Source organism: Opisthocomus hoazin, chromosome W (assembly GCF_030867145.1).
Source record: "Opisthocomus hoazin isolate bOpiHoa1 chromosome W, bOpiHoa1.hap1, whole genome shotgun sequence".
Taxonomy (NCBI): domain Eukaryota; kingdom Metazoa; phylum Chordata; class Aves; order Opisthocomiformes; family Opisthocomidae; genus Opisthocomus; species Opisthocomus hoazin.
Window position 1 is genome coordinate 36,171,192 of NC_134453.1, and position 13,496 is coordinate 36,184,687.

The following is a 13,496-nucleotide window of genomic DNA, read 5'->3' on the forward strand; positions in this document are numbered from 1 at the left end:
AAGTAGAAACTGGAAAATACTTTTCCCAGAGCCTTGGCGTGAAAGACTAAAGGAATTTGAAAATAATACCTACAAAAAAGAATAGTGAGGATTCATAGCTTTCTAGCTACAAATCCTCAAAAGAAAAGGAGGGATTGATAGTGTAAATGTAACAAATGTAACATGTAGGGGATGTTATCACTTCAGGTGGTCAGAAACAAGTCTTGGTTCTTTGTGAATATTGGGATGGTTGCAAGACAAGAGACTCCTGAATAATCCCTTTAGGCCCTGGGCCTTGGGAGAACAGGTATGCAAACTACAGAGATAAGGAGGCTGCAGGATAATCTGAAGACCCCTGCTGAGAGACGCCAAACAAACATGTGCGATGGACATTACCATATATTAATGAATTCTTGGAAAAGCCATTACTATGATAAACATTTCTTGGAAATGTAATGAATATGTATGTTAACATAGCATAAATACCTAGTAACTGTGTCTCTTCGGTGCACACGTTTGGAGGAGAGATCCCCCGTGTGCCCGGCGCCGCAATAAAGAATACCTGCTTAATAGTCTGCCGACTATTGAGTCTTCAATTCCGGCTTTTCACGGCATCAACACCAAACGATCAATTCAAGCTTTTTATTTATGACAGAGGTAGCTTGGAAAACATGGAAAGCATTGTCAACATGGGTTCTTATCATTTTCATTTTAAAAAAAGAGAAATTTGAACTTGTGCTAGATGATGTGAGGTGTGAGCCAGATGCAAACCTGCTTATAGCAAGTAACTTTTTCAAATTGTCAAGGGATTTTCTCACCTTGTTACCTTGTTAGATCATCAAAGTTAATGTGGCTTGTGTCTGGGAGCCTACCAGAAACCTTGGGATGTCACCAGACATCAGTAAGGTATCCCAGGGACGGGGCCCACAGAGTGCAACTCACATGTGCAGTGGGCAAAATATAAGCCTTCAAAAGAGACCAGGCACAAGTGAAAGTAAATAAAACTTTTTAATTTAATGAAAAATTCACTAACTTTGTGTCTATTCCTTCCCCTGTCTTAGAAATCATCCGAGTTCTTTGTACTATAGAGAAACAGGTAGAATAGTACTAGCTCTCAGAGAGTCGCAGGAAGTCACGAAAGAGAAGGCAGTAGTTTTTTCCTATTGCTCTTTTACCCCGGAAGAAGATTGAGACGAACAGGAAGTAGGGAAGGGGCAAGCAGAGGAAAATATTCTGATCCCTGTTGTATGGTCTTTACATAGTGCTCTTCCTTCTCCTACTGTGGGTATAGCGTTCCTGCTTTTTTCTCTTTCACATGCAGATTTCTCGCAGGGGCGGTGCTAGTATGTCGCGGCGGCGGCGGCACAGCGACGAGAGCGATGGTAAGCATGGATGGAGCAAGTGAGTTAGTTTCAGGGTCTGGACTCCGCACGCCCTGCGCTCGGGGCCGTGCTATCCTTAGGGCTGGGGGAGGGGCAGGTCTCGGCTGACTCCCCGCGGCGCTGCCTCGCCTTTGGCTCCGGGTGGTGGCGGCTCACCCTGTTGCTCTGTCAGGACTTGTAGGGCGCTCTGGTGCAAGGAATCGGCTTATGTAACTGGGGCTAAAGACTGTCCTGAGCCGTTGCTTTGGTCTCCCTCAAATACAGGGCGCTCCCTGGGTGGAAGTAAACTGATCAGAGCACTCAGCTCTGCATACGTAGTCAGAAGGATGTGTTCTCGCATCTTGTACAGGCTTAATGGAAAACTTTCAGAAAAGATTGAGAGTGTCTCCACAAATGCTGTTTCTCTTAATAATGTAAATCTGTGTGAGCAGAGAGTTGGACAGTTTTGCGACTAGCTTTTTCAGCTTTTGATTGCAAAGATAAACTGGTTTTTAATCACACTTTTATTTTTTTTAATTGCTTTGATGTGCAGTTTTTTCTAAGCTTATAAAAGCCCTAAAAATATAAGCAATATCTTTTTTTTTATGTATGCTGAAGAAGGTGTTATAAAGCACTAAAAAAATACACAGTAACCAGTAACTGTAAAGTATGTTAAGTTTATCTTGCATATACTGTCTTATGCTGTAGCAGAAATGCAGAATTATTTCTAAATAAAATTTGAGACAGCTACAATGTTAGCTGTTTCTACTTCATGGATTAGGTCATCAGTAATATGGCTATACTTTTTTGTTGTTTATTGGGTCAATTTTGAATGCTTTGTCATGACTTTTCTTAGAAGTATGTTGCTGGAATGGTATAAGTATCTAGAGAGTTCTTTTAGAATAAGCAGGTGTACTGGGTCTGGCTGGGATGGAATTAACTTTCTTCATAGCAGCCCATATGGTGCTGTGCTTTGAATTTGTGACCAAAACAGTGTTGATAACACACCAATGTTTTGGCTATTGCTGAGCAGTGCTTGCACAGCGTCAGGGCCTTTTCTTTTTCCCACTTTGCCCCTCCAGTGAGTAGGCTGGGGGTGGATGAGATGTTGGGAGGGGACACAGCTGAGGCAGCTGACCTCAACTGACTAAAGGGATATTCCGTGCCATATAACATCATGCTCAGCAATAAGACTGAGGGGTAGTCTTTCCAAGGTGGTTGTCACTCAGAGACTGGGTAGGCATTGGTCTGCTGGTGGGAGGTGGTGAGTAACTGCCTTGGTATCACTGCCTGCCCCCCTTCTTCATTTATTAAACTGCCTTTTATCTCAGTCCATGAGTTTTCTCACTGTTACTCTTCCTATTATCTCCCCCAATGGGGGGAGTGAGCAAGTGGCTGCATGCGTGCTTGGGTCAAACCATCACAGCAGGCAAATAACATATTTAATGTACTGAAACAGGGCAACCACACAAAAGGAGGAGAACATCTGAGCCATCTGAAATTGAAGAGAGAATTGAATCTTTAATATGCAGAGTGGGAGAGAAGGTACAAATACTATTTCCATATTGTTTTGTGACAGGGTCCTTGAACATAATACATTGTTTTCTTTGTTTTATATGATTTTATGTGTTAATAGAACATTAGTGGTCCAAAAAAAGAAAATCCATTAGAAACTTCCTAGCTGGAAAATTGTTGGCCTCTGCAAAACATGTTTTTTAAAAGAAAATTCTTAATTGCTATCCCTGTGATACAGTGCTGAAGTATAATTAGTGAAGAGGTATCATTCCAACTCTGAACTTTATCATTACTTCCATTTTTTTCAAGGAGTAGAGGGAAACTAATGAGATGTGTACCAAAACCACCCACCCAAACAAACAAACAACAGAAGACCCCACCAGTGTCACAACTGATCTTGGGGCTTGGCTGGGTTTGGTGCTTGTAACAAGCGTAGAAAAAAGGATGACAACAAATATGATGGGTCTTATACATTAATTTAAGCCACATACAAGCTATGTAGTTGTTTCACTCCCCCTGATGTCATTAATATAATGTTTAATTCAGTTACTGAGAGACTTCTGAAGCTGTGCTAACTCTTACTTCCTAGGAAAACACTAGAGCTCCTTGCTGTGGAAAAGTCACAACTGAAGCTCCTCTTAGTCATTTTTGCTTCTTACTTCTAGCAAATGAGAGAAATTGTGAATTCCTAATGGAATTTGAATTACTTCTAATAGCAAGAAAATGAGAAGTAATATTTTGTTTTATCCTATTTGCTTGTCTTCCACTTGTTACTGTGAGGATAGTTGATATACCTGATTGATGAGAAGACACTCTTTTCTTTCTTAGAGTACTTCTTCTCTGGAGAGCAACTTGGAGGGTCTAGCTGGTGTATTGGAAGCTGATCTACCAAACTATAAAAGCAAGATATTAAGAATTCTTTGTACTGTGTACGTATGCAGAAGATTTGGGAGGTGCTCTGTTATCTGTGCTAAATAGAAAAGTTTAAGTATTTGAAGTACTTTAAATGCTGTGAACAGCTTTTAGTTCTTGAACACTGTTATTGCTTAGGGTTTGTCTTATTCCAGGCAAAAGAAATCTGAGGAGAAGCTTAGTCTATTGACTTAGGCATAAATCAAGGCAAATATCCATGTACAGTACTCTCACTTGAAATGTGTATGCAAGGTCATAAGCAGAGTAGATCCCAGAGCTGCTTTCTCATTGCCATGGGATATATGCTGGGTAGCATCTTGTTTCCGAATTGAATGGTCACTAAAGAATACAAAAATCTGTTGGGTGCCACTTCTTATCTGTATATTCCTACTTTTCCTATTCCCCTTTTTAGGGGCTGAGGTGCTCCTCTCTCCATGAACCTACACTCTAGTAGTGGAGAGATGAAGGGACCAGAGGTAGGCTTCTCCCTTGGCTAGCAGCACTTCCTTCCTCTCCCTAGCAAAGTATTGGAACAGAGTTGCTTTGTCTGTTGGGTCACTGGGGATGTGTCCCAGGAGGGGATTGTGTGGGGTCTGCAATAGTATACTGCAATAGTATACCACATTTGGGGGTGTGTGTGGGGGGTGGGGTGGGGTGGTGATGTTTCAGTGCCAGCTTGTGCTATAGCTGTAAGGAAACTTTAAATCCATTTTGTAGTACTGTTCATAAACATAAGTCAAACAGTACATCTGTTTCCCACAACAGCTGAATGCCTTTGAAGGCATGGAGTTAGCTTACACATTTACAAAACATTTTAAGAAAATATGTGGTTACAATAGGACCTAACCTGTCTATTTCTTTAAGACATTATACTGAAAATTGCTTACTTAAGTTTGAGATACTTACAATCAAATTTAACTTTTAAGTGATATAAAATGTTTACATCTCTTATGTAATCTTGTTCTAGTATAATAGAATGACTAACATGCTACACTGAACAAGTTGTCTTAAATGGTATTATTCAGCCATATTCCCATAGAGTATATAAAACACTGGAAAATGAAGCAGAATAGTCAGAATGGTTTCTAATATATATATTTAATTAACAGATTTTTTTAAAAATGACTGATACTTTCAAAACTTGCTGTTAAATTATATATTTTGTCAGTACTTTAAATTATATTTCTAGAAGCTTTTGTCAAATGTCATTCCAATCTGATACCTTATGCCTTTTGCTTCAATAACAGCTTTTGTCCAGATTGAAAGTTTTGCTGAGTTGGATACTGCAGCTGAAAATGTCTTAAAGTGTAGTTGCTATAGATTTTAGAACCTACTATAATCCTAAATGCTTACGAGTTAAAAATAATTAAAGAGAAAATATATTGAAATGTAGTTAAAAGTAGTTTATATGTTCCTAAAGGATTCTAGTCCTAAAAAGGATGTTCTGTAATCTTTTGTCCACAGGACATATAACTAATGTCAGGTTAGCAGTTTACCTTGCTTAAACACAAGAGAAGTGTAACCTATAAAAAGCAGGTTCAAAGATGCTGTGTAAATGCAGTGGTTGGCATGTGATAAATGAACATCTAACAAAATGCTTGTTTTTCTTCATTTAAATCAGTGCACGGCTATTACCAGAAAAGCTTACTATTTACACAACGTTAGTTGGGCTGCTGAATGCCAGGAACTACAACTTTGGTGGGGAATTTGTAGAAGCCATGATTTGTCAGCTCAAAGAATGTTTGAAAGTCAACATGTATAATGAAGCTGAGTACTTAGTAAGTGGAATCTTTCACATCGCTTTTTCTCTTAGTCTTCCTCTCCCCGTCCCCACCCAATATTACTTAGTCTTCCTTTTGACATCCAGAGGTGCTGGAGGTTTTCTGTATGCAACATGGTCTTTTCTGGCATCCCCATGTAGTGCTCCATAGACATGCCAGGAGAAAACGTGTGATATTCCTTCCTAAGGAGATGAAAAATTAGATTATGATTGCAAAACTCACCTCCAAACTATGTGTGAAATTTCCCACAGCCAAATTAACTCTCAGGAAATCAGAGGTTTTCTTTCTCCTCCCCCCCCCCCCCCCCCCCCAGTTTGTTCAGTTTGTTCTGCAGGAGAATCTAGAAGGTGAATGAAAGCTATTCATTTCTACTGTGCTCAGAGACAAATACCATTCCTGTTGGGTCCCTTTATTTATTTATTTTAAAGGCAGCTTATTCCCTTGTGGATAGGTTATATTGGATGGCTGTAATCAGTCCTGTATGCTTATCCTGCTTGTGAGTAATGAAGACCAAGTGGGTAATTTTCAGTGCTGGCTCTTTTTGAAACCACTTCAATTTGATTAGCAGCATACTATTAGTTTGGTGCCTTGTTAAAATCTGACAACAGCAATGTTTTTAAGGGTCTGTCTGTATGAAACTAGTTCAAGTTATGGATAAGTGACCATAGAAATATATTTTGTATGAAAGTCATGTATGAGCAGCATACCGAGATAACACTGATGTGTACTGTTACTCTTTGGATACATGCAAAAAGTGAATTTCCATCTTCGGTCTTGCATTCTCTGTGTGTGTTACTCTGTATCTCTCACCCCCAACAGCTCCCCTGCCCCACCCCTTGCCCACTCCCCATGTCTCTGTCTCTCTGACTCTTGCCCCTGCCCGATGTCATGCTCTCTTGCTCACAGGACCCTGCCCTGTGTCTCATGCATGCTCTTTCCAGCCACTGCCTCATGTCTTGCTGGCTATTTCTTTTTCTGGCTTTTGCTCTGTGTCTCACTCTCTTGCTTGTTCTTTCTCCAGCTACCACTCTGTAATGCACTCTGGCTTGCATCTCACTCATTCTTAGGCTCACGCCCTCTGGCTCGCTCTCATGCTCCTGCTTTCTCCAGTTCCCTCCCTGTGATGTGCTCTAACTATCATGCACTGGATTGCGTTCTCTGTGTCTCTCTTGTTCTTTCTTCAGCTGTCAACTGTTGGTGCCCTCTGGCTTGTTCTTTCTCGAGCTTCCTACCCTGTCATGCGCTCTAGCTAATGCATTTTGGCTTGCACGTTCTTGCTGCTGCTTCTCATGCTCCCACCCTGTGACACATTCTGGCTTGTGCCCTGTGTCTCCCTCTCACTTCTTTCTCCAGCTGTCACTGTGTGTCATATCCATTTCCTCCCCTTCTCTGTTGTGCCCTCTTCTCCCCTTCCCCCTCCCCCTGTGTGTCCATCCCTCTCCCCCCCCACCTCCTTTGAAGTTGAATTAATGCTTATTTCTTTTTGTGTAGATGAATGCAAGAGTATTAATTTAAATATAATTAAAATAACATTTTTCTTGTTATTCAATAGGTTCATTTTCTGTCTGATCTTGTGAATTGTCACGTAATAGCTGCACCTTCAATGGTAGCCATGTTTGAGAACTTTGTGAGTGTGACACAGGAAGAAGACATACCGCAAGTAAGCACAGTAACTGCCATATCAAGTGTTGTGCTGTTTTAAACAATTTCACTTTAACTTTTCCTTTGCTTCTGGCAAGTATATAATACTCAGTGAGTTTTGCCAAGATTATTGAACAACTGTAATATATAGTTAATTTTCAGAAAGATTCTAAAAGTAATATTTCTTCTTTTATGTGTGCACGTCATGTTCCAAATAAAATATAGCATCTTTCAGGTAAGGATATTTTTTTTCCTTGGCTGCCAATCCAGCTAACGCACCATGGACTGTGGTAATTTGGTTTAGCTCTTTCTTTGCTGATGAGTGCATTGCAGTAGCCTAAAGAACTCATAGATCACGTTAAGGTCACTGTAACAGTGATGCACCTTATGGGTTGCATATGCCTACTTTATGGAAGGGTCAATTATTAAATCATTCTGCTGGTAGCTTAGTTCAACTTCAATTTCACTTTTTTTCTTTGTTAAGAGTTTCAAAAGAAATTCTTCAGGAAACTTGGCATTGGTAACTTTGTGATTTAAGTAAAGAGGCTCTGTAGAAGGGTTTTTGTGTGGGTCTCCAAATATACTGTATGTCTAAATGTCTGCCTCTTGAATTATACATTCCTGTTTTCAAACAGCCTCTTGACAGGTCTTCAGGAACTTGAACTGACACACAGTTGTAATCCCAAGTATTGATTGCTGATTTAACTGGAGTTGATCTCTATATCCCCTTAAATACTCCTGGGTTTGCTACTTTTTGCATTGAGACAAATTCAATAAGTTTTTCAAAGAAATCCTTTTAAATTCATTTCCTTTAGGTACGATGTGATTGGTATGTGTTTGCATTTCTGTCATCTTTGCCTTGGGTTGGAAAGGAGTTGTATGAGAAGAAAGATGCTGAAATAGATCGCCTCTTGTCCCACACAGAAAGCTATCTGAAGTAAGCTATAACCAGTAAAAATATACTCTTTCTGATACCTATTCAAGTATAGATCAATAACTTTGGTTATTGTTAATTTAGAAAGGCTCTAAATTCTTAGACCCAAACAACTGAGAGGAAAAGACCCTGAAAAATAAAATAAATGGAGAGGTTTATGAATCTAAACAACTTAAGTGTCACTCTCAACTTCTGTGTGTGTTAAAGATAATATTTTTTGATGCATATACATCTGCATTGTTATGACTAAGCTGCTGATCACCTGTGTCTGTGTGGCTGTCTGTCTGTTTTGTGTGTGTCTTTTTCTGTAAGTGATTTGAGTTAACACTGCCATTGAGACTAGGTGTTAGTGATAATTTAAATGTTCACAAACCTGTTTTTATACTACTGCAGACCTCATCAGCTCAATAGACCAAATAGTAGTACACTCACAATAAGAAAACATTACTTTCTTAGATCAGCTTTTTAAGTGTTAGGTTTTCTTTCCTGTATGAACAGGCGTCGCCAGAAGATTCATGTACCCATGTTACAAGTTTGGACTGCTGATAAACCACATCCACAAGAAGAGGCAAGTAGGCTTTATTTATTTTGTATTGTTTAAAAGAATTATTTGGCTGAAGCGTTCTTTGGAAATTTAAAATTAAAGGTGATTTAAGAAAAAATTAATTCTTTTGAATCGTCTTTATTCCAAATGGATTCTAGGTAAGAAGTTCTCTTCCAAGTCTTGGGTTAAAACTTAGAGCTGCACTGGGTGAGTGGGAGAGCATTTTGTTGTTTGGTGACAGTCCCCTTTAGGAAATGCTGCTAAACAAAGAACAGTCACTGAACATAATATTCTTGGGAAATGGGGTTACAAGGCTCTGTACTAAAAGTACCTTTTGGAGAAGGAAGATGTAATTTACCCATTAAAACGTTTCCCTTCTGCAAAAAGAAAACTTTCAGAGTGTTCTTCCTGCAGTGGCTTTGTTTTTTACAGCTCTAGAAAGTGCTAAACAGATACACACAAATATTATGCAGCACTAATTGCATGCACTTTTGTAATTAAACCAAAACTATTAAAGGGGAGAGGTGGCTGATATGGGGTGTTTTTTCTTTTTACTGAGCTTTTACTTTTTCACTCCAGTATATATCAATGTCTGCCTTGTACTGAGGAGCCCAATACTGGACACAGCACTTCAGATGTGGCCTTACAATTACTGAATAGAGGGGAAGGATCACTTCCCTTGACCTGCTGGCTATGCTCTTGCTGATAAAGCCCAGAATGTGATTAGTTTTCTTTGCTGCAAGGGCACACTGCTGGCTCACGTTTAACTTGTTCACCAGGACCCCCAGGTCCTTTTCTGTAAAGCTGCTTTATGGCTAGTTAGCCTCCAACATATACTGGTGCCTGGGGTTGTTCCTCCCCAGGTGTAGGGTTTGGCATTTGCCTTTCTTGAACTGCATGAGATTCCTGTCAGCACATTTCTCCAGCCTGTCCAGGTCCCTCTGAACATCAGCCCTGCTCTACTTCTATTAACCGCTCCCCCCACAATTTGGCATCTCTTAGACTGTATTTAAATCTTTAATTGTAATATTGAAATAATGTGGGTCTTTTTGTAGGTGGAATGACTGTTGACTGAATTAATATTGATGCAGTGAATTTCTGTATCGCACTTGGACTCCTGGACTGCACTCTGGTGTTTATTTTACTAGTAATAAGGTACTAAAATTCCTTAATCAGGCAAGGAATGGAAGAGACCAGCATGGCTGAGTCAAGACCTGCTGGTCAAACTAAAGGGCAAGAGGGAACTGCACAGGCAGTGGAAGCAGGGACAGGTATCCTGGGAAGAGTATAGGGATGCTGCCCAGTTGTGTAGGGAGGGGGTCAGGAGGGCCAAGGCACAGCTGGAGCTGAACTTCGCAAGGGATGCTAAGAATAACAAGAAGGGCTTCTACAGGTATGTCAGCCAGAAAAGGAAAGTCAAAGAAAGCGTACCTTCCCGATGAACAAGAACGGTGACCTTGTATCAACAGATGAGGAGAAGGCTGAGATACTCCACAACTTTTTTGCCTCAGTCTTCACTGGCAACCTCTCTCCTTGCCCCTCCCCAGTCGATGGACCACAAGATGGGGACCAGGGGGGTAAAACCCCTCCCACTGTAAGGGAAGACCAGGTTCGGGACCACCTGAGGAACCTGAACATACATAAGTCTATGGGACCTGATGAGATGCATCCCAGAGTCCTGAGGGAATTGGCTGATGGAGTTGCCAAGCCATTCTCCATCATATTTGAAAGGTCATGGCAGTCAGGCGAAGTCCCTGGTGACTGGAAGAAGGGAAACATTGGGCCCATTTTTAAAAAGGGTAGGAAGGAGGACCCTGGGAACTACCGACCTGTCAGCCTCACCTCTGTGCCTGGGAAGATCATGGAACAGATCCTTCTAGAAGCTATGCTAAGGCACATGGAGGCCAGGGAGGTGATTCGAGACAGCCAGCATGGCTTCACCAAGGACAAGTCCTGCCTGACCAACCTAGTGGCTTTCTATGATGGAGTGACTGCATCAGTGGACAAGGGAAGAGCAACGGATGTTATCTGGTCTTCTGTAAGGCCTTCGACACAGTCCCTCACAACATCCTTCTCTCTAAATTGGGGAGATATGGATTTGATGGGTGGACTGTTTGGTGGCTAAGGAATTGGTTGGAAGGTTGCAGCCAGAGGGTAGTGGTCAATGGCTCGATGTCCAAATGGAGATTGGTGATGAGTGGTGTCTCTCAGGAGTCCATACTGGGACTGGTGCTGTTTAATATTTTCATCAATGACATAGCGAGACTGAGTGCACCCTCAGAAAGTTTGCAGATGGCACCAAGCTGAGTGATGCAGTTGACACATCAGAAGGCTGGGATGCCATCCAGAGGGACCTGGACAAGCTCATAAAGTGGGCCTGTGTGAACCTTGTGAGGTTCAACAAGGCCAAGTGCAAGGTCCTGCACCTGGGTCGGGGCAACCCCCACTATCAATACAGGCTGGGTGGAGAAGGGATTGAGAGCAGCCCTGCTGAGAAGGACTTGGGGGTACTGGTGGATGAAAAGCTGGACGTGAGCCACCAATGTGCGCTCGCAGCCCGGAAGACCAACTGTTTCCTGGGCTGCATCAAGAGAAGCATGGCCAGCAGGTTGAGGGAGGTGATTTTGCCCCTCTGCTCTGTTCTGGTGAGACCCCACCTGGAGTCCTGCGTCCAGCTCTGGAGCCCCCAGAACAAGAAGGACATGGAGCTGTTGGAGCAGGTCCAGAGGAGGGTCACAAAGATGATCGGAGGGCTGGAGCACCTCTCCTATGAGGAAAGGCTGAGAGAGTTGGGACTGTTCAGCCTGGAGAAGTGAAGGCTGCGGGGAGACCTTATAGCGGGCTTTCAGTACCTGAAGGGGGTCTATAGGAAAGATGGAGAAAATCTTTTCAGCAGGGCTTGTTGCAATAGGACAGGGAGTAATGGCTTTAAACTAAGGGAGGGTAGATTTAGACTGGATATAAGGAAGAAATTTTTTACAGTGAGGGTGGTGAAACACTGAAACGGATTGCCCAGAGAGGTATTGGAGTCTCCATCCCTGGAAACATTCAAGGCCAGGTTGGACGGGGCTGTGGTCTGGTTGAAGATGTCCCTGCTCACTGCAGGAGGGTTGGGCTAGATGACCTCTAAAGGTCCCTTCCAACCCAAAGCATTCTATGATTCTCTGCCTTTAATGTGTGAAATTAGGAGCAAGATTGCTGTTCAGTGTTGTTAAGTTGTCTCTTGGTTTACTGAATCATTCAATGGCTTCTAATAAGCAATTTAAGTAGCTGCTTGGTGTTTTTTTTCTGAATGCAGTAAGGAATTTACCTAAATTTTTGAGAGTCCATATGTCACAGGGAGCTACAAGTTCAGTTATAAAATTCAGCATATCTGATATTTTGTGTCTTTTTCTTCAGTACTTGGACTGCCTTTGGGCCCAGATTCAGAAGTTGAGAAAAGACCGTTGGCAAGAAAGACACATTCTGAGGCCTTACCTTGCCTTTGACAGTATTCTTTGTGAAGCATTGCAGCATAACCTGCCTCCATTCACTCTTCCACCTCACACTGAAGATTCAGTGTACCCAATGCCAAGGGTTATTTTTCGGATGTTTGACTACACAGATGACCCAGAGGTATGTATTTGCTAGGGTGGAACTGAATGTGCAATGAGGGGGGTTGCAAGGCAGTGCTGGTCAAGACGCAGTATCATCTCTCCTAGAATGGTTTTCAGTGTGAAAGTCAGCAGTAATTACATTTTGATACTGCTGGAGAGATTAACTAGATGACAGAGTTAATGCTGACATGTAGATTTTTGAGGTTTAGAATTTAATAAGTGATTTTCAGATGTTTTTGTTAAGGATATGTGTTGAACAGATTCTCTGATGTCTAATAACTGTGTTCCGGTAGTAGCCTCTTCTTCTGTGAGGATGGTGGTTTGGGTTTCCTCAGCCTAGCTGCTTATAGGAACTTTATATGTTGAAGACTATCCTCTACCCATCTGTTCAAATTGATTTACATAGATCATGGAACATAGTGGTTGACATGAGTTAGATCAAAATTCCATCTAGCCCGGTTTCTGTCTCCAGCAGTGGCCAAGAGTAGATGTTTTGACAAGAGAATTTAGGCATAGGGGAAGAAAAAAACAATGCTTTCCCCAATCACTTTTCCACCTGTTAGTTTCATTTGGTGGCCCCCAGTTCTTGCACTAGAAGAGACAACAAACATTTGTTCTCTCCAACCTCTCTAGGCAATTAATCATTTACAAAAATCTCTATCATATCCTGGCTCAACTGTGTGTTTTCTAGGTTGAATGATAGTAGCCTGTCTAATTTTTCCTTATACAGAAGCTGTTCTATACCCTAGGTCACTGCCATCACCTTTTTCGGAAACTTTTCCAGTTCTGCTATACTGCTATATCCTGTTGGGGGAGGGGAGAGTGGCGAGTATGACTAGAACTGCATACGGAATGGAAGATGTGGATGCACTATGAACCTATACAGTGGCACAGTGTTCAGTGTTGTTCCCTATTCCTTTTCTGATAAGTCCAGTCTGTTATTGAATACTGAGATAAGGTTTGTATAGAACTATGTCACAACCAAGTTTGCTTTCCTAAACAACAGAGGGCAGTTCAGTGCTCATCACCACTTTATATGTGAAGCTGGTCTATTTTTCCAATCTGTAGACAAAAATCAACCAGTCATTTTATCGTTATCTTCTGCTTCAACACCCAGACATCAAGTTTCTCAAGTTTTTTTTTTTTTATCTGCAGTTTTTCATTGATGGCCCTTGTTGTTACCAAGTTATTTAAAAGTAGTGTTATAGTTTGGCTGTGGCCAGCAACAAAAGG

The 13,496-nt window shown here is 41.5% G+C and overlaps 1 protein-coding gene across 2 annotated transcripts in view; it reads left to right on the forward strand.

The window, feature by feature from the left end:
- The first annotated feature begins 1,187 nt into the window (after positions 1–1,187).
- Positions 1,188–13,496, forward strand: part of LOC142365630 (nuclear cap-binding protein subunit 1-like) — an 89,810-nt gene continuing 77,501 nt past the window's right edge. For both annotated transcript variants that reach the window (XM_075446611.1, XM_075446612.1), the window contains exons 1-8: positions 1,188–1,361; positions 2,800–2,885; positions 3,684–3,784; positions 5,389–5,545; positions 7,101–7,208; positions 8,005–8,126; positions 8,622–8,691; positions 12,067–12,282. In XM_075446611.1, coding sequence (XP_075302726.1) covers positions 1,295–1,361; positions 2,800–2,885; positions 3,684–3,784; positions 5,389–5,545; positions 7,101–7,208; positions 8,005–8,126; positions 8,622–8,691; positions 12,067–12,282 — 927 coding nt within the window. In that variant the 5' untranslated portion in view covers positions 1,188–1,294. The remainder of the gene's footprint in view (positions 1,362–2,799; positions 2,886–3,683; positions 3,785–5,388; positions 5,546–7,100; positions 7,209–8,004; positions 8,127–8,621; positions 8,692–12,066; positions 12,283–13,496) is intronic.